At 41.1% G+C, this 21,078-nt stretch overlaps 1 protein-coding gene across 1 annotated transcript in view; it reads right to left on the bottom strand.

Moving 5' to 3' along the window:
* Nucleotides 1-20,231: 20,231 nt before the first annotated feature.
* HMGA2 (high mobility group AT-hook 2) overlaps nt 20,232-21,078 on the bottom strand; it is a 127,668-nt gene continuing 126,821 nt past the window's right edge. Inside the window, exon 5 of the mRNA XM_037136034.2 lies at nt 20,232-20,376. Within this exon, the coding sequence (XP_036991929.1) occupies nt 20,329-20,376 (48 nt within the window). The 3' untranslated portion in view covers nt 20,232-20,328. The remainder of the gene's footprint in view (nt 20,377-21,078) is intronic.

Raw genomic sequence — 21,078 nt, 5'->3', positions numbered from 1 at the left:
ACAGTTGTCCTATTCCCCCTTCATTCCCTTTCACCCTGCACACCCCCTCCCACCCACATTCCCCACTTTAGTTTATGACCACATGTCTCAAGTTCTTTAGATTCTACATTTCCCACACTATTCTTGCCCTCCCCCTATTTTCTCCCCACCATCTATGCTACTTATTCTCTGTACCTTCTCTGCCCGTCTTCTCCTCCCACTTCCCTGTTGCTAACCCTCCATGTGATCTTCATTTCTGTGGCTCTGCTCCTGTTTTAGGTGTCCACTTGTTTGCTTTTGTTTTAGGTGTGGTTGTTAATAACTATGAGTTTACTGTCCTTTCACTGTTCTTCTTTTTAATCTTCTTTTTCTTGGATAAGTCCCTTTAACATTTCATATAATAAGGGCTTGGTGATGATGAACTCCTTGCATTTGACCTTATCTGAGAAGCACTTTATTTGTCCTTCCATTCTAAATGAAAGCTTTGCTGGATAGAGCAATCTTGGATGTAGGTCTTTGGATTTCATGACTTGGAATACCTCTTTCCAGCCCCTTCTTGCCTGTAAGGTCTCTTTTGAGAAATCAGCTGACAGTCTGATGGGAACTCCTTTGTAGGTGACTGTCCCCTTATCTCTTGCTGCGTCTAAGATTCTCCCTTCATTTTAATCTTGGCTAATGTAATGATAATGTGCCTTGGTGTGTTCCTTCTTGGGTCCACCTTCTTTGGTACTCTCTGAGCTTCCTGGATTTCCTGGAAGTCTATTTCCTTTACCAGATTGGGGAAGTTCTCCTTTATTATTTGTTCAAATAAGTTTTCCACTTGTGGCTGTTCCTCTTCCCCTTTTGGTACCCCTATAATTCGAATGTTGGAACATTTAAAGATGTCCTGGAGGTTCCTAAGCCTCTCCTCATTTTTTTGAATTCTTGTTTTTTCATCCTTTTCTGTTTGGTCTTTTTTTTCTTCCTTCTGGTCCGCTCCTTTGATTTGAGTCCCAGTTTCCTTTCCATCGCTATTGGCTTCCTGTGTATTTCCCATCATTTTAATTAGTTTAGCCTTCATATGTTCCTCTAATTTGTGACTAAAATCAACCAGTTCTGTGAGCATCCTGATCACCAGTGTTTTGAACTGTGCATCTGAAAGTTTGGCTATTTCTTCATGCTTAGATTAATTGGCTCTGGGGCTCTGAGTTGTTCTGGAGCCCTGTTTTTATCTGTTTGTGCCTGTTACATATGAGGAGTGGAGCCTTAGTTGTTCACCAGGGCGGGGCCACCCAGGTCGCTGGTTTGTGACGATGTAGGGGGGGGTCAGAGAGGGACAATGGCAGTTCCCTCTGCTGCTTCCAGCCACTGGGGCCGTCAGTCTCATTGCTAGCTCCTTCACAGGTTTATCTGTGCACGAATGTGTGACTTCGATCAGCCCTCAGTGGGTCCACTGCCTTGCGCCCTCAGTGGGCCCAACGCCTTGCTCCCTCAGTGGGTCCGCCCGCTTCTTCACACCTGGGATCTGCCCATGGCTGGGTCACGCGCCCAGGTCAGTCCAGTGGATCTTTTCTGCCCAACTCCGCTCTGCTGCTGGCTCTGCCCCTCTTACAGGTTTGGCTGAAGGGTTTGTTGTTGTCAGACTTCCGTGTAGTTCAATTTTCTGTGGTTTGGCTGCATTTTTGTTGCTAAAACTTTATTGGTTTTAAACTTGGTTGTGTGAGAAGGCACAGTGCTTCCACCTATGCCTCCATCTTGGTGGAAGTCTGCCTCTGCCTCAGGTATTTTTTTAATTGTTGTTCTATTACAGTTGTCCTAATTTTCCCTCTTTGCTCTCCCCTGCCCCACCAAACCCCTGCTCCCACTGTCAATCCCCACCCTATTTATTGCCCATCTCCATGGATCATTTATACTTGTTCTTTAACTAGACCTTTCCCCTTCTTTCCTCCCTTAACCCCCTCCCCATTACTCTCTTGTCCCTGTCAGTCTGTTCCCTGTTTCCATGCATCTGGTTCTATTTTGCTCATTTGTTTGTTTAGTTTATTAGTTTCCTCTTATAGCTGAGATCCTAAGATATTTGTCTTTCACCACCTTGCTTATTTCAGTTAACATAATATTCTCTAGTCCCATCCATGCTGTCATAAAAGGTAGGAGTTCCTTATTTCTTTCTTCTGTGTAGTATTCCACTGTGTAAATGTACCACAGTTTTTTGATCTACTTATTTACATATGGGCACTTAGGCTCTTCCCAGCACTTGGCTATTATAAATAATGCTTCTATGAACATAGGGTTGCATAGATTATTTTGAATTGGTGTTTCAAGATTCCTAGGGTATAATCCCAGCAGTGGAATTGCAAGGTCAAAAGGCAGTTCCATTTTTAGTTTTTGAGATAATCATGTACTATTTTCTACCAGTCTGCAATCCCAACAACAGTGCACTAGGGTTCCCTTTTCTCCAGCCCTGCAAGCTCTTGTTGTTTGTTGATTTATTAATGATGGTCTTTGTGACTGATGTAAGGTGATATCTCATTTTGGTTTTAATGTGCATCTCTCTTAAGGTTGTGACCTTGAGCATCCTTTCATTTATTTCTGGGTCCTCTGTATGTTCTTCTTGGAGAAGTGTCTGTTGAGGTCCTTTGTTCATTTTTTAAAAATTGGATTGTTTGTCTTCTTGGTATTGAGTTGTATGAGTTCTTTATGTAGTTTGGAGATCAAACTCTTGTCTGAGGTACCATTGTCAAATATATTTTCACATATGGTTGGATCCCTTTTCATTTTAATGATATTTTCTTTGGGATTTTTATGGTGTCACAACTTATATTTAAGTCTTTTATCCATTTTGAGTTTATTCTGGTGTATGGTATAAATTGGTGGTCTAGTTTCATTTTTTGCATGTACCAGTCCAGTTTCCCCAACATCATCTATTGAAGAGGCTATTTTTACTCAATTGAATACCCCTGCACCCTTCGGCAAATATTAATTGTCTACAGAGACATGGCTTTATTTCTAAGTTCTCTGTTCTGTTCCATTGATCTATATGCCTATTCTTATGCCAGTACCAAGTGTTCTGATTACAGTAGCCTTGCAGTATAGTTTGACATCAGGTACTGTGATTCCTCCAACTTTACCTTCTTTCTCAGAATTGCTGTGGCTATGTGGGGCCTTTTGTCATTCCGTGTAGATTTTTGAAATATTTGTTCTAGATCTGTGAAATATGCCATTGGTATTTTCATGGGGGTTGTATTGAATCTATAGATTGTTTTGGGTAGTATAGATATTTTAATGATATTAATTCTTCCAATCCATGAATATGGAATATGCTTCCATTTATTTGTATCTTCTTTAGTTCCTTTCTTCAGTGTTCTATAGTTTTCCCAGTACAGGTCTTTTACCTCCTTTATTAAGTTTATTCTTAAGTACTTTATTTTTCTTGTTGCTATAGTACATGGGATTTTTTTCCAAGTTTCTGTTTCTGATATTTCATTGTTGGTGTATGAAAATGCCTTTGATTTCTGAATATTGACTTTGTATCCTGCTATTTTACCAAACTTAAGTAAAATAGTGTTTTGGTGGAATCTATAGGTTTTTCTATATACACTATCCTGTCATCTACAAATAATCACAGTTTTACTTCCTCCTGTCCAATTTGGGTGTCTTTTATTTCTTTTTCTTGTGTTATTGCTGTGGCTAGAAATTCCAATACTATATTGAATAAAAGTGGTAAAAGAGGACACCCTTGTCTTATTCCTGGTCTTAAGGGGAAAGCTTTTACTTTTTGCCCATTGATATGATGTTGGTTGTAGATTTCTTGTACATGGACTTTAATAGGTTGAGGAATGCTCCTTCAACTCCCACTTTGCTGAGTGTTTTTATTATAAATGGGTCCTGTACGTTATCAAATGCTTTTTCTGCATCTATTCATGTGATCATGTGATTTTTGTCTTTCGTTTTGTTTATGTGTTGTATTACATTTATTGATTTGTGAACATTGTACCATCCTTGCATGCCTGGAATGAATCCCACTTGATCATGGTGTATGATTTGTTTATGCATTGCTGGATCTGGATTGCCAATATTTTGTTAAGGATTTTAGCATCTAAGTGCATCAGAAATATTGACCTGTAGTTTTCTTTCTTTGTTGTGGCTTTACCTAGTTTTGGAATTAAGATAATAAAGGCCTCATAAAAAGAGTTTGGGAGTCTTCCCTCTTCCTGAATTTTTTAGAGTAGTTTGATAAGGAAAAGAGTTAATTCTGCTTTATATGTGTGGTAAAATTTTCCTGTTAAGCCATCCAGACCAGGGATTTTGTGTGCTGGGAGTTTTTTGATTACTTCTTAATTTTTACTACATGTTATTGTTATATTCAGGCTTCAAAATTAAAATAAACTTCAAAATGATTAATTTTGCTTACATGACCTTTCAGTATCTGGTTCCATTTTTTAAAAAATTAATTAATTTTTACTTTTCAATCATAGTTTACATTGAATGTGAAATTAATACAGGGTCTGGCTCCAATTTTTAAAAATTCCTCCCCATCATCTTCTGTGATCATTTCCTTCTTTCTAAATTAAATGATACTCTAGCCATACTTGCGGGTCCACAGTATGCTATGCCCTTTCACTAGTAAAAGACTACACACTGTACATACATTTGTATAGACACACATATATACATATAATATATATTTGTGATAAATACATGGAAAATATATGTATATATGATGGAAATTATAACAATCAATAAATGCTTCTTATGTTGTACATAGAAATCTGATTATAGGAGGCAGATTAGCTAATACATTAATCTCTTTTTTCCTAGACCCCATCAGAATCATAGTAAGGGCATTTAAAAGTTATAGGTTCATGAGAACAAAATGAATGATATTAAAGCCAATAGCAAATAAGAGATTTCCACACATTTCTGAAATACAGATTTAGCAAATTTAGCAGAGCACAAGAAGCTGTCTTTTTGCACAGAAACAGAGACACAGACAAAAGAAATCAGTTTTGCCCAGGGGAATCCCAGAAAGACTTTGGAATGCCAGGTAGACCAGTGGGTGGTGTTTAGCCTTAGGGCTGAAAGTAGGGAGATGATATGGGTCAGGTGACTGCCATCCATTTCTTTAGGCATAAAATGCCTGCAGCCTGGTTTCTGTTCTGAGCCTAGAGGTCGTTGGTGACTTCCCAGAGAACCCTGAGAGTTTCAAATAAAAGACCACAGACCTGTGGTATGAAGAGTTAAAAAGAGAAAATTAAGAAAATCTCCCAGAGAATAGAAAAAAAAGATAAAGACAGAAAAAAATATTTGAAACATCCAAGCAGCATAGAGGATTAAGCCAGGAGGGTCAACATCTTACTAACAGGGTCCAAAAAGCTAGAATAAAGAAAATGAAGGTGAAGAAATTATTATAGAAACAACATAAGAAAATTTCCCAAGATTAGAATCTGTTCAAATAATCAGCTTCTCAGTGAGGCCTTTCCTGACTAACTCATTTAAACTCCCCTCCACCCAGTACTCCTTGTCTTCCCACCCCACTTAATTTTCTCCACCAACCTTAAAACCACCTGACATACTATGTGCACTACCTGTTTAATGTCTCTCTTTGCCATTAGAATGAAAGCTCTATGCAGGTAAAAACGTTTTGTCATCTTCGTTCACAGAGGCATCCCCAGGGCCCAGCTAGCGGCACTTGTCACAGGGGGCATTTGATCATTATTTGTTGAGCAAATGAGTAAGTGAATGATGCAAGAGATGTAAATTCTTGCCTGCTGAAGAAAGAAGTCAGTGGATAATGCCTCAAGCTGGCTCTTCAACAGAAACTGACATAAGCTTATAATTTAGAAAGAAGAAGCAACCACTTGAAAATACCAATAAAATAATTCAAGGTACTGATACATGTGAGAAATAGGATGAGTGAGTAGGAGCGGGAGGAGGCAGGTCACTGTCATTTCTGTTATTGCTTTTTGCAAATTAGTATTATTTTTTACCACATGTCCGTACTGTTTATTTTTAATAATGTATATGTATCAGAAAACATTTTGAGTTTAGTGACTGGAATTATGTCATATCAACAATAATAATAGCTAATTATTATTGAGCACTTATTATATGCTAGGCATTGTGCTGAGATTTGTGTGGATTATTGAAGAATGTGTTATGGATTTGTTGTCATTTTGCAAGGATTAAAAACATCTGGATTTAACCTAAAATTAGGGAATAAACCCCTTAATCCCAAAATATAAGTATTGAGTAACCTAAACTCAATTAAGTAAACTCTGCTTCACAATCCTCATAACACAGATATTAATTTGATGTGCTTCCTCGCGTCCTTAAAATACAAGGAAAAAAGCATCTTTTTAATAATTAAATTATTAAAGCATCCTTTAATAATTTTTTAAATAAAGTTTTTCTTTATTGGAAGTCCTCATAGAACTACAAAAGCACTTGTCAACAGGATGTGTGGCAACAGGAACAAAAGAAAGTGGAGGGGAAACTGAGTGTAAGCTTTTTAGAAAATGTGCCGGTGCCCTCGGCCTGCTTTCCCGCCACCCTTCCTTCCACTCCGCGCCTCCCTTTCGGTCTGCTCATCTGACGTCAGTCTGATGTAAGCGACCTTTGTTTTGAGACACTTATGTGATTTTTCACCACATGAAATGGCTTCTGGTCATTTGGGGGCTTCAGCTATGATCTGCTTTCTTCTGTCTGTGCCCGGATTTTCTGCTACAATGGCATCTACCGGTTGATCAGGGGCACACAGAGCCAGTCACCACTGCAAATCATTCTTCAAACTTCCCAGAGGTGGAATTTAAACATTAACAGTTGTTGAAAAATACAGGTTTTAGCACAATTTTTTTACATCCTCGTTTGAAGATACACTTATTGATTTGAGCGAGAGAAGAAGAGAGGAAGCGAGATCAAGGTGAGAAAGAAACATCAATAGGCTGCCTCTTGTTTATACCCAGACCATCCAGCTGGGGACTGCACCTGCGCCTGCGCATGTGCCCTGACTGGGAACGGAACCCATGACTCTTTGATGTAGTGGACGACACTCTATCTAACTGAGTCACACTGGCCAGGGTTTGCTCCATTCTTTTGCTGAGATGCTTCTGGTGTTCAGACTGTACTATGGATCTGTTGGGAGAAATTTCTCCTTCCTTTTTCCCTTTTGCTTGGCTAAACTTCCCATCTCTCTGGCTTCAGCTGGGATGTGTCCTCACTGCAGGAGCCCGGCTTGACAATGCCACTACTTAAATCAGGATCCTGCATCTCCCACAGATCCTGAAACACCCCTCTGACATTTCACTTTATACACTGTATTGTTGCTGGACCTTGTGCTCCATGGGCACAGAGTCTGGGCTTTATGTCTTGCTAGCTCCAGTACATGGCACATAGCAGGTGCTCAATAAACGTTTGCTGGATAAATGGAAAGACTGATTGAATGAATGCAACTGTCTCTGTATTCAGCTCTGCTTCAGTATGCATACTGAATATGTACACATACTGAGTATGTGTGAAAATTAATAACAAAACAGCTGCACAATTGTGCTTAACAATTACTGAGTCAAAGGCTAACGAGTTAAAAAGTGTTGGACTGCTTCCAGAAGTTCAGGAAAAAAGAGATAGAGAGAAGGTTGTGCTTATTTCCTGTGTTCCGTAGGAAATGAATATTTCCTAAGCTCTCTTCCTCTAGCAGTTTCTTAAGAAAATTGAAAATGCGCCATATAATTTTATAGCCCCATGAAGAAGAAAATAAAATGCTTTCAAAATGGTTTGTGCCACATGCTATAACATAGCCTCTTATTTATGGCTTGACAAATAGGTGAGGGAAAGTCGTTATATTTTTCCTCTTTCTTCAGAGTCTTTGAACAATAGTTAACAAAGACCACATTGAAAACTAAAGGTGCCTTATCACTCATGAGATCAGGTTCTGGATTTATGTGAAGTGGCCGTTTTCAATACGGCCCCCTCCCCCGCCTACCTTCCCACCCCCATCAGCTGGGGCATGAGATGCCCTAGAAGCGTCATAGTTACTTCATGCTTTTTCTATTGCTCTTCGTTGGACCAGAGCTAATGTGCCCTGAATGCCCTCACAAATGATATCAAAGGGTTGAAAGAGACGTTTAAACGTGGTTTTAAAATTTTAATCTAAGGCTGGTTGAAAGATGAATGTTTGTGGAGGTGTGGTCCTTTTGTGCTTATGGGGAAGCTGGAAAAGATTTTGTTTTTTAATTCAAGTTATGTGGCAGGTTATGGAATAACAAATCATAGAGACAAAAATTCCTTGAAACTACCCCATTGACATACAAATGACTAGTAGGAAGAAGCAGAACATGTGAAGCCAGCTTTTCAGTTTGTGTAATTCTGAGGGAAAAGTGTAAATCAGGATGTGACTAATAATGATTGTGGGAGAATTTTAATTGACTTACATAAGAAAAGATCTTGGCTCAATGTCTGTTTTCCTTAAACAGTTGTTTCTTTGGTAAGAAAAATACTTCTTTTAAATGGAATGTATCTTTAGTGTGAATGGTGTTCCAAGGACATGCAGAGTCTGGCACAAATAACACCCTTTGTTTTATTACAAAATCTTTTATTACAAAATCATAAGCCTGTAATTCTGTAACATAAGAACATCATACTCAAACATACCATATGACATTTCAGGTGAAATGTTCAAATTAAAACTGTAAATTATTACACCCATATTATTACCCTATCGACCACACTCAAGCAGGTGTTACTTCTGCAAGACCCTGTATTTGGATAAGTTGAAACCACTTTGGTTGCAAATCTATATCATGTTATATATTATGACCAGTGTAATAGCTACATTATCTTTCATTTACCTATATACAATAATTTGTGCTATTTCATTTACTTCTCTACTAGCTCTATTTTGTGAGTTAGCCTCTAGATAGAATTGTAATTATCATTATTATACTTATATGAGTGACTGCATTTTTATGTTATCTTAAGTTCAAGAAAAGACATCTACGATATATATCTAACTTAATATATATGCATACACATATGAGGTCTGCCCAGAAGGTGTCCAGCCATGTAATATGAAAAATAGAGACATTTATTGAAGAAGATACAAGACACAAGAAACATTGTGTATAAGACCATGACACCTCAGTCCCCTTCAAAGAAGGCATCTTGGGACCTCACGCAGTTCTCCCAGCATCTCTTCCACTGTTCAAAACACTCTGCAAAATCCTTTGTTGGAATCACCATCAGTTGTCCCACTGTATTTTTCTGAATCTCATCGATGGTCTGAAATCTTTTCCCTTTCAAAGGTGATTTTAGTTTTGGGAAAAGCTAGAAGTCTCAGGGCACCAAGTCTGGGCTGCAGAGGGGGCTGAGTCACCTGGGTGACTTGATGTTTCACCAAAAAAATTCTGCAGGCCTTCCAGAATGTGGATCACTTTCAACAGCTTCTCTACCGACTTTAAAGTGTTTATTCCACATTTTTATTTCTGCTGCACTCATTGCATAGTCCTTGACAGCACACACGCTCACTCAGCAGCATCTACCACTCCCACTGACTGGTACAGTGAAGACGTCGTTGTTCACACTTGCACATTCCAGTCCACTCTCCATGGCTGCCTGGTTATATCCATGTCACGCAAACCATTCTCATTATATTAACAATGGCTGCACTTTTTCTGGACAGACCTCATATACAAAGAGATTATGAAATAGACAAGCTCTGTTAGGAAATTACACTGCTGACTTATGGGGTTACAATTTTGCTATTTGTTGGTTTCAAACTCCATTTGGTTCTATTATCAGTCCAGGCATTTTCCATTTCTCTGAGGTGGAAATATAATAAGAATCTGTGCACCTCTGGAATATAAAAGAGCCAGGGAGGCTTCCCCCATCCAGTTCTGTTTTCTTTACAGGATCTTATCCTAATTTTCACCCTTTGGAACTAATTCCTTTGACACCTTAGTATCATGAAATCCTAGAGTTTGAAACCTAGGAGGAATGTTAAACATCTAATTGAACCATCACCCTCGGTTTGTAGATGAGGAAATGGAGCTCTGTTCAAGATCTGTCACACCCAGAGAGCTGTAGAACCAAACAACAATCAAGGTCTTCTGAAGGTTAATGCTGCTGTCTTTCACTATGTTCATTCATTGGTTCTTTCTTTAATTGGTGGTTTCAGCAGGATTCTTCTGGGAGAAAGTGAGAAAAGCCCTACTCTGGAACATGAAGGGAAGGAGAAACTTTTATTAGCTTCCAGGCACAATAGGATCCAGTGGCTCAAATAATGATTTCAGTACTTGCTCTGCCCGCAAGTCTTTGTCTCTCCTTTCTTCTGTGCTGGCTTCATTCTCAGGCGTGTTCATCCCCTGCTATGGCAACATGCCTTCCTCACTGACCTCCCCTCAGAAGTTACTGGTATGCATCCCGCTAGTTTCAATTCTACCGGAGTGGGAAAGCGTCGCCTTCCTAGTATCTCATGGAGTTGCCTTGGGTACTGTGCCTGTGCTTGAACCAATCAGATTGAGTTAAATCAACTGACTTGGCTTAAGTCACATACCTTCCCTTGCCACCAGGCAGTGGCTAGCAGAGCCAGCTGAGTCTCACAAGTGGAGAGTGAAGGAGAGGAATTTACAAACAAACAAACAAACAAACAAAAACAATAAAATGGAGCACTGTTACCAGAAGAAGGTAAAAATATGCTGAGTAGTTGAAAGCAACCACTGTATGCTTCCAGAGTGTACTATGTCTGAAACATCATGTTAGGAGTCGATCTATGTAGCATCTGTTGTTAATTCATTTGTTTATCGGATTTTTTTCCAAAAGGAACATGCTGGTAGAAGTTGAACCTACAGAAATGGGGTACAGAAGAGATCATGTTGGATGTGTCTAGGGAATGAGTAGCAGGGAGCTGTTTGAAGTGCAGAGCCCTGTGTATTAGGGGGAAGTGAAGCCTTACTGAAGGTCAGTGGACCAGTGCACTATCAGAGGATGGGAAATCTGAGAAAAGGCCATGTGAGAGGCTGTCAGAAAAAAATCTATCTGCTCAGCTCAGTGGAGACTTGGCAGAATTCATTCATTCATTCAAACAGTTTTAAAGGGGAGAGTGCGGCCAGCTACTGTGAGAGGTGCTAGGGATGCAAAGATGGCAAGACAGGCCTGCCTTCCTGATCATCAGGGGGATGCATACTCCACAGAGATTAAGGACAGTTGCAGTAATTGGTACCAGGAATAAGTCCAGAGTGTTACAAAAGAATGTGCATGAGAGGACCTGACTACATGGCGCTGAGGGTTCGGCAAGGGAGAAAGGTAGAGAAGTTACCCTAGGGAGCAGAACACTGAAGAACAAGATCTGCTAGGTGGAAGGGGGGCCTGAGGAAGGGACAGAATTCCAGGCAGAGGATACTAGGGCTTGGGGGAAGTGCCCAAGGTGGCAGAGCAGGGAATGGGTTGTTCCACACTGTCCCAGGAGAGACAGGCAGAACAGTGTGGAACGACCTGTGTGTGGCAGGAGGGCGCAGTGAGGAAGCTGGTCAGAGTCGGGCTACAGAAGGGAGCAGGAGCCAGATGGTGCCATGCTATTTGGGCCATAGGAGAGTTTTTGATTAAAAATTTAAAAAAAATTTAAATTAATCATCCCCTGAGGATATGTGTATTGATTTTAAAGAGAAGAGAGGACAGAAGAGATTCTAAGGAAGAGGGAGAGAGAGACAGGTAGAGGCAGAGACATCAATCGGTTGACTTCTGGACACGCCCTGATGGATCAAACCCTCTACCTAGGTGTGCACCCTGATGGGGAATGAACCTGTGACCTTTTGGTGTACGGGATGATGGTTCAACCAACTGAGCCGCCCGGCCAGGGCAAAGAGATTTTGATTTAGATCTAAGAGAATGACATTTATCATCAGATTTTTTTCTTCTTTTTTTTAAGAGACCACACTAGCAGTGGGTAGAGAAAGAGTTGAAGTGGGTGAACCACACAGGCAGAGCATTCAGGAGGCGATAGTGGCTTAGACTGTAGAGTAGTGACAATGAAGATGGAGAGAAAGCAGCTGCATTCAAGGGGTATTTGCATTTCTTAGTTTTACAAGCATGACTTCTGCAATAGTTGGTCAGGCATTACGACCGACTTGTGGATTTCTGGAAGTTTCACATTTTCATTAGCTGGTTGAATTGTAGGTTTTATTTTCCATGACAGTATTAAGTCGGCTGAGGATTAGGCTGAACATAATTGTTTTATGGCTAAGGGTATCCCATTGTAATAAATAAAAACCATATATCAGCCTGCCGAGTTCTTGATTTAAGAGTGCACGGCCACAGGGAACTTTGCTGAGCCTACAGATTTGGTGACTAAAGAAATGGGACTTTAAACTCTTGTGGCCCCACAAAATGTTCTGGGACCTATAACCAGCTTGTTTGCTGCAGTTTCGAAAATCCCTTAAACCTGTTTGGGCTCATATTCTCCTAAAATATGTCCTTGGATTGATAAATGGGATGAACAGCCGGGCCGAGATGCTCTGCAGTGCAGTGGAAGCATTCCAGTTGATGGGGGATGAAGACCCAGGCCGAGTGTGCTGTTATTACTGCGGTCCCATGAAAAAACAGCTCTGCAAAATCTAATTTGGACCTCGGAAGCTAGAATGAAATGTGTCAGGGATGTGCACTTAAGAGAAGGCTTATACTGGGCAATAACTGCATAGGATGTTCTATGGATGTTCATTAGTCTAAAGGTGAGAGTATGAGCCTAAAGTCGGGGGCCCTCAGATTACATTATGGCTGTAGCTCTGTGCCCTCAAGCCAGTCACTTCTACTCTCTGAGCCTCAGTTCACTCACTGGTAAGGTAAACACGATAAAAATAATACCTGCTGTATTACCTAGCACGGTATTGAAGATGAAAAGAAACGCCATTTGTAAAAGTGCCTTGTAAGCAAAACATGAAGATGCAACAAGAATTACCATTATTTGCTCCAGTCCGCATAGACCAAATTGTACCATGGTAAGAAACAACATCTCAGAGCCTTAAAACAAGGTTTCTTTTTCGCTCCTGCAACATCCACTGCCAGACTGGCAACTCTCAGGGCACCTGCTTTTTATTCACGTTGATGAAGTAGGTGACTTGGGCAGCCCTGCCCCTGTGGATTGTTCTTCAGTGGTCTTGCTGGCTATACCATTGTAACACACAGTGGTGTTTTCCCCTCGTCTGTGCCCACTTTCCCTTCTGTAAGAGCACTTGGAGGTTTCATCGAAACACCACCCATTTAATGTTTCCCATAGAGTTGGTCCTTCCCTGCCCACAGACATACTTAGAGGTTCCTCATCCTTGATGGGCTCTGGGATAGATATGAAGCCTACATCTGGCCAGTGCTATTTTTCCCTTGGTCAGAATCACTGGTAGAATGAATGATGCAGGGGGACCCAACAATATTCAACCCAACTATTTTGTTGTAAATATTAGGGGGAAATGTATCTTTCTGCAGAGGTTATGAGGCTGAGGAGATATGTGTCTGGGATTTCAAGCAGCTACCTTGCCACCACTAGAGGGGCACCCATCCAACAGTGAACCCAATAAAAAGCTTAACTGAGAGCTGTACAAAGTCAGACTCATGGCCATACACTTTGGGTCCCTATGTCAAACCATGTCTGAGGATCCAGTATTCTGGACTCTTCAGTTATATCAACTAATATGTTTTTTTTCTTTCTCTCTCTTTCCTTCCTTCCTTCCTTCCTTCCTTCCTTCCTTCCTTCCTTCCTTCCTTCCTTCCTTCCTTCCTTCCTTCCTTCCTTCCTTCCTTCCTTCCTTCCTTCCTTCCTTCTCCTCTTCTACTCCTCCCTCCTCTTCCTCCTCCTTTCTCTTTTGAATGAGCCATTTAAAACTGGACATATGTCTCTCATGGTTGAAGAACCCCTGGCTCCTAGGGTCATTCATCTCCAGTGAAAGTGCTGCCAGCCTGGTCAAGGGCCTGGCAGTGCAGGCGGAGACAGGTGCACAGCTCCCTCATCCCGCCCCAGTTCTGATCGGTCACCAGGGAAAATCCAAGGCACAAGAAATGTTTCCTCTCCTTTTCTCTTCTAGTATTCTACCAAGTGGTCCATGATCCTTTGTCCAGGAAGACTAGCATCATTACGTTACCTAAGGAAACCTAAGGGGATATCGAATTCAGTGGACAAAGCCCAGGCAGGAGAGGACGACTAGGCAGCCTATGGAATGCTAGTGAGATGAGATGCAAAGACTGGCTGCAGCAGTGCATTTAGTTTAGCTCCATTAGGTGGGCAGGCTACAGGGGGAGGCTGGAATCTGAGGGAATAGCAGGAGTTGGGTGCTGAGCCAGGAGGGGGAAGACCGCCAAGAGGCCCTATCCTCCAATACTGTGATACTTTCAACCAAGGCCAAAGTCAGGATGAGACTGGAGCAACCAGGGTGCGGGCTGGACTGAATGGTGGAAAGTGAGCAACCCCACAAGCAAATAAAGCTGGGGGGCATCAGGGACCCCCTATGACTATCACTGTAATAAAGGCGATTGCACTTGGCTGATTTTTCAGGGATGACTTCCTTTAGTGACCACTGAGCTTGAACAATACAAACCATAGTGTGAAAAGGAAGCCTGTGCATATATACAGGGCCCAGCAAGAGGAAGGCCAGCTTTGTGTGGTTGGTAGGGTAATAACACGGGTGTAATGATTTTTTACCTATTGGGTGTAATAAGTTTTAATTTAAACATTTCACCTAAATGTCATTTGGTGTGCTTGAGGGTGACATTTTTATGTTATAGAATTACATGCTTATGACTTTGTAATAAGAATGGGTTGTTATTTGTGTCAGACTCTGTATTAATGATTTTCATGCATGGAGTGCATAACCAAAATGGCGTTTGTAACCCTCTTACCTTCTGACCAATATCTGTGGCTATCCCTGTGTGGCAAAGATCAAATAACGATAGAAACCAGAGGAAAAATAATCAGGTCCACCTGCAGCCAGAAGCAGACTAATAGAAACACAGCTAACACTACACAGCGCCTTCTGTTCACCAAGTGCTTTTAAGAATTTCACATATACTGGCATATTTAATCCTCACAAAAACACTTTTAGGAAAATGCTGCTATTATTCCTACGTGAAAAATGGTCTCAGAACAATAATGTGACTTGCCCGAGGGAGGTTCCCCAGCTGGTCAGTGGCAGAGCGGAGCCTCAAACCCAAACTGCCTCGTTTCAGAGTCCACACCTTCTGCACCAGATGGCGTGGTGGGCGGTCTTCTCCAGTGTCCCTGGACTGGAACAGTGATTGTCCCTTCCCTAAGGACGACCTTGCCTAACTTTATGAATTACACTTGTTCACTAAAAGGTTGTCGTATGTAAATAAACTTGGTAAGAAGCACATTCATTCTGCTCTCTTGTCAACCCTCCTGCTTCATTTTTTCACTTTTCTGAAGTTTCATTCACTAATCTTCAGTCTGAGTTTGCATCGCGTCTCACTGACTGGAATGTTATTCTTTAGTTCTGTTTTTATTACTGCCCATACTCCTAAACCATTTAGCATTCCTGAGTTCACTGGAGTCAAGTACCACTAGTCCTACTGAAAAGCAATCTGCTCATATAAAATGCTACCTAGGCTGAGACTCATTGTCCACGCAGCCCCTGGTTCCCTCCGTAATGGTAACGCTGAAGCCCATTGGTGGGAGAGCCTGCGGTTCGCCCCTTGAATAGGCAGACTGTGGGCTGCCTTCAGCCACCTTCAGGGTAGCTCAGTAAGGTTCTACTTACACAGCTCTCCCTGGGGTCCTTCCTGTGAACTTTGGGCTCTTTGTGGGCAGGGATGAAGCCTTGTGGACTTTTATTGCCTCAGACAATATCCAGTGCATACTGGAGGCCTCACTGTGATTTTTAACTTTTGAAGATTTCTTTACAGCACTGACTGGTAGGGCTCAGTGGGTTGGGCAGCATCCCGCAATCTGAAAGGGTTGCTGGCTGGATTCCTGGTCAGGGCACATGCCTGGGTTGTGGGCCAGGTCCCAGGTTGGGGGCGTTCAAGAGGCAGCAGACTGATGTTTCTTCCACACATGGATGTTTCTCTCCCTCTCTTTCTCCCTCCCTCCCCCTCTCTACAATTAAAACCTTAAAAAGATTTATTCACGTAATAACTCTCACCAAGTGTACTGCTTGCTGTGTAAAAGCAATAGTTTTATTTTTCTAAAAATAAAAAAGAAAACATAATTCAAAAATGGTTTAGTGAGTATCGACTCCAAAATATGGTAACAAATTTTATCCTATTCATTGACTTATCCTATTCTGGACACAATAAATCCTTTTTTATTCTTTCTTTTTCAAGCCAAAGATTCCCTCTTGGTTTATTTTCATTTTCGGGAAGTAATTTCTTCTTATGTGCTTTTCTATATTAATAAAAATGAAGAGACTCAATATGGGTTACATTAAATACCTTTGGCCTGTCTCCCTCTCAGTAGGCTGAGCTGATCCACCCCGGCAGGAAATGGCTTTCCTGCCTCTGAATTCTTGAAACTTGTTGCCTAAACAATATAGTTGGTTCTGTTCACACGCTGCACTTATTTCCATACTTGCAGAATTCTCTCCAAGGAGATAATCTCTTGGACTGGGACTCAGCACAAAGTAGGTACTCACAAAACATTGGCTGTGAAAATAAATGAATGAAGGAGTGGAGCAGAACTTGACAGGAAGTCCTTCCTAAGCTGAATGATGAAAAAGTTTCAGCGACCATGGTTGCAGCACTAACCAGAAAATTTTAGCTTTTGAAGAATCCCGGTTTATTCATTCGTCATTAGCACTTGAGGTGTAAAAATGATTTTGAACTTGGTGGAATAATTCTGACTCTGCTTATGGTGTTCATAAAATGAAAGACTCCTGCCCTGGCCAGTGTGGCTCAGTTAGCTGTGCATCATCCTGCAAAAGCAAAGGTCACGGGTTCAGTCCCTGGTTGGGGCACATGCCTGGATTGTGGGTTCAGTCCTGGTTGGGGCATGTGCGAGAAATAACTGATCAGTCACACTGAAGCTTCTCTCCCTTCCCTTTCTCCCTCCCCTTTCTCTAAAAAATAAACATTAAAAAAGATTAAATACTCCTGTTTAGTAGTATCTTTCATTTCTTATTCTTTTCTCTGAACTTTTGGATCTCTCTGCAAATGTTACTTGAAAGATAACCAGTATATCTGTTACTCCCCTTACAAACTTGGTTGATGCCAGCCTCAAATAGAAATTCTCTAGCTTTAAACTCCAGGCTCTTCTTCCTTTGTATTTCCTCTAGGGTCGTCTCTGTAGAACTAAATGTCAGACCATGCAAGGTGATTCAGGGCAGTTGTTTTAAAAAGTATGATGCTTTAAAAGTTTGCATCAGTGTTGTGTACGAGTCTGAACACACAGTATGCAGAAGGGGCAACACAATGACTTGTGAATTGAATGTCTCGCTCCTTGCTCTGTTTTGACCAAACTTTATTTAATGGAGTTATGAAAAAGAGTAGGAATCAAAACACATGGGGGATCACAGAGGCTGTTATGTTTATTGTGCAGAACAGACAGTGATAATCCACTGAGAAATATTTTCAACAAGCAAGCGATTCAAAGTACAATCATAGACAGCAACTCTACATGAAGAACAAAGAATAGAGTTAGAAGACACTCAAAGGAATGGGAGAAAGTCAACTGCAGTTAAACGTCTTGATAATTTTCTCCTGCAAACATGCAGAAATGGTAGAAAAGTTAAATGTCCAGTCTTACTTAGCTGAGACCAACAACAGCAAAGAACAGTCCTATAAAATTTATCTCCCACAAAAATAAACTATATATATAAAAATTTTATGATGTTCTTACTGTTCCATTGGCCACAAGCTTTTTTTTTTCAGTATGAAAAATGAGGTATACTGGGGCTTAAGAGGTAGTAGTGTGTTTTGATTGTACAACATAGAAGACATAAAACAGTAACTTCATCAGAGATGGAAATTGCTCGGTTTCCTAGTTTGGCCAACGTGAGTAACCGAGTCAGTTTTATGAGCTGGCCAATGAGGTTTCAAAAAGGCCCCACCAAAGATATGGATCGGGACCCTTATGTTTATGAGCCACTGTTTATTTGCTTATTTAACGCACAGTTAACAGTGATGTTGAGTTTTAATTCTCTCCATAGCTCCTTTGGTGATTCACAACCAGTGAGCCATCTGCCAGTCTGAGAGAGGTATGCGGTCTTTGAAGCTACCTCCCTGAAGTGGCTGGAAGAGAAACGGTTTTGAGTTCCGTCTGGTGTCAGAACGGGAAGCCACACTGACACATGCGCTCATGAGAAACTACCTCCTGGCCCAGTTGATAATACCATGTTAAAAAGTCAGCACACTCACTAGCAGAGAAAAGAATAAAAACTCTACGTAAGAAGCGCTTAAAATAAATCTAGTTGAGACATATTACAAAAATCACATTTCTGTAAAATACATGAAAATCTTTGTCAAGCATTTTCTCATATTCAACTAATCTTAAAAACACACATTTCTGATTGCATCGCAAAAGCTGAGCTTGTTGCACCTCACCTGCAAAGCTTCAAGTTTCTTTGAAGGTTGGCTTTATTTTATTTACTTATATGCAAAAGTATGTAAAAATGTGTTCCTTTCTAGCAAACGTCTTGTACAAAAATAGTTTTGACTAGGGGTAGCTGCAGTTTGAACCACGTCAAACACTGACAAAATTGAAGGCTGCAAGTAACGAGTTTATTCCTTTTGAAGTCTGGAGGTAGGTCTTTGCAAGTCAATCGGTTCCTTTCCTTAAACAATTCATTTGAGGTACAAACTTGGAGGGTAATATTTAAACATTACAGTCAAATTTTGTGTGACATGTAGTGTGAATGAGAGAAAAGATCCTTAAGAACCTAGGAGCGACTTGGTTAAAAAAGTGTTCAACTTAATGTAGAAATCTAGCGGAGAAGCTGAAACAAGTATTTGTAAAATTTTAATTAAAAAAAAACGTAGAAAAATACATAGCCATGCTGACACACAGGAAGGAGACTGCTTCTTTAACTGTAGTTTAAGTATACAAAAAGAACTGCGATTAGTATCACCTACCCATTCGGTTTTTTCTCTTGCATTGCTTGTGGATAGCAGCATGTAAAAAGTACTAGACTGTAAATTAATTGTAACATTCAGAGGTAGTATTGAGTAGTGGGGATATATTGCATCTCTGGCTAAAAGTGCAGTTTGAATGAAGAGACGGTGAACTGAAGCCAAAGTAAAGCACCTCAGTCAACCATCCTATGTCAAAACGTATTACTTGAAGTAACACATATACTTGATTTGAGGTAAGTGGTATTTAGGTCTTTCATGGAAACTGATACACAATGGAGAGAGGGGAGGAGAGGGGGGAGGGAGAGAGAGAGAGAGACAGAGAAAGACTGCTTTAAAAAAATTGTAGCATAACTATAGCAAAAGAAATTTAGATTTCGCTCCTCCTACCTCATAAATCAAGTGAGTTCATCATGCATTATTCTTGTACCTTTTCATTAAATTACAAAGAGGATGTTTTTACTTATCCAGGTTCCTTAAATGCTTTGAGGCTGACAAGTGCAATTTATTGCTAAATGGCATTTGGCTCTGTAGGAAGTAGATTCTACCCGGATGGTTGTTTTTCCTGAAAATGAGTGTGGCAAGTAAATGTATTCCTCCTACTGATACGTGTGGTGTTCATAAATATAGGAGTTGCTGACACTTGTTTGCTTACTTCCCTTTTTAAAAAACGAGCATCACCTTTTCTGGTCTGTTAGCTGAATGAAAGGATACATCAGCATTTCGTCTCATTTAGAAATAAAAGTTAAAAAATCAAGTAAGTGTCTACAAGATTATACGAAAAAGAGAGAAACAGTATCTATTCCTATCTTTGGTGTTCTAAACAGAAGCTTGACTATGGCGAGCGGGGTGGGTGGCGCTGGAGGCCGACAGTGTTGCACACCGTGCCTTTCCTATGTGAATGCCCGACGTCACGAGTGTGACAGGTCTCTGGTGTGTGTGCAGTGCAGTGATTGACTCAACCTGATTCAGAGTTTTTCTCACCCACCCACTCTGGCTTATCAGATCAACAAACTATTAGTAGGTTAAGAAAAAAGAAAACAGTAATTAAAAGTTGCATTGTTAAATTGTGTCCCCTGTGTTTACAGCAGTTTTTCACTAAACCTGGGACTGTGAAGGGATTACAAAGAAGGTGAGTAATATAGTCCTTTTTAAGGTTACGTGATTTCTCCCCGACCCCCACCCGTCCCCCACCCCGCCCGCCCCGCCCCCGATGAAAGTGGAAAGACCATGGCAATAGAGAGTAAGTGGTCACTGCAGTGTCTTCTCCCTTCAAAAGATCCAACTGCTGCTGAGGTAGAAATCAAACGCTGGCGCCCCCTAATCCTCTTCCGCAGACTCTTGTGAGGATGTCTCTTCGGTCTCCTCCTGGAACACACAAAGGGCACAAGCGTCACGCTGTGTGGGCTGTTCTTACAAACAGTTCAGAGTGACCTGCTTCCACAGCACATCGTACTCGCTCCAAAAGAGGACACGGACGGTGGGCAAGCCCCTCATTCCCAGGGCTTCTGACACTGTCATGGAGGAACCAAGGTGTTGTTTTTTCCCAGAGCAGTCATCAGCCGCTGTTGACTTAAGGCTTGACAGCATGGCGGCTGGTCAGCAAATTCAATTGTTTGCAGTCCAGAGTACATCAGACCAATGCAAGCTTACTCACCAATTAAGAGTAGAAAAAGAAATGGGTGCTTTGTTTTCCCTCCAGACAGCATGCCACTCAACAGTTTTAAAAACCGTCGTACGAGTAAGGAAAGTAAAGTTCAGGAGATCCTTAAGGCATTAATAACCATGTTGTCTAGATACTGGTAACCATAGCTGATACTTTTATGGTGATTACTGGATGCTTTTAGGGACTATCTTCTCTTATTCCCATTTTACTGGTGAGAAAATCAAGGCACAGCAAGCCATCTACTCAAAGCGACAGGGGGAGTAGGGGGAGAATTCGGGCAGGGCCAGATGGGCGCCAGAACCTGTGTGTGACCACAAAACTACTGCCACTGTCCATGGCAGCATGGGGGCAGAAGGGAGCTCCGCCGCAGGCTGCAAGAGCTGGCTACTGACTTCCTCTCTAAA

This window comes from Artibeus jamaicensis, unplaced genomic scaffold (assembly GCF_021234435.1).
Source record: "Artibeus jamaicensis isolate MK-2021 breed Jamaican fruit bat unplaced genomic scaffold, CSHL_Jam_final contig_233, whole genome shotgun sequence".
In the NCBI taxonomy this organism is placed as follows: Eukaryota; Metazoa; Chordata; class Mammalia; order Chiroptera; family Phyllostomidae; genus Artibeus; species Artibeus jamaicensis.
This window is presented reverse-complemented; position numbering and strand designations above follow the sequence as displayed.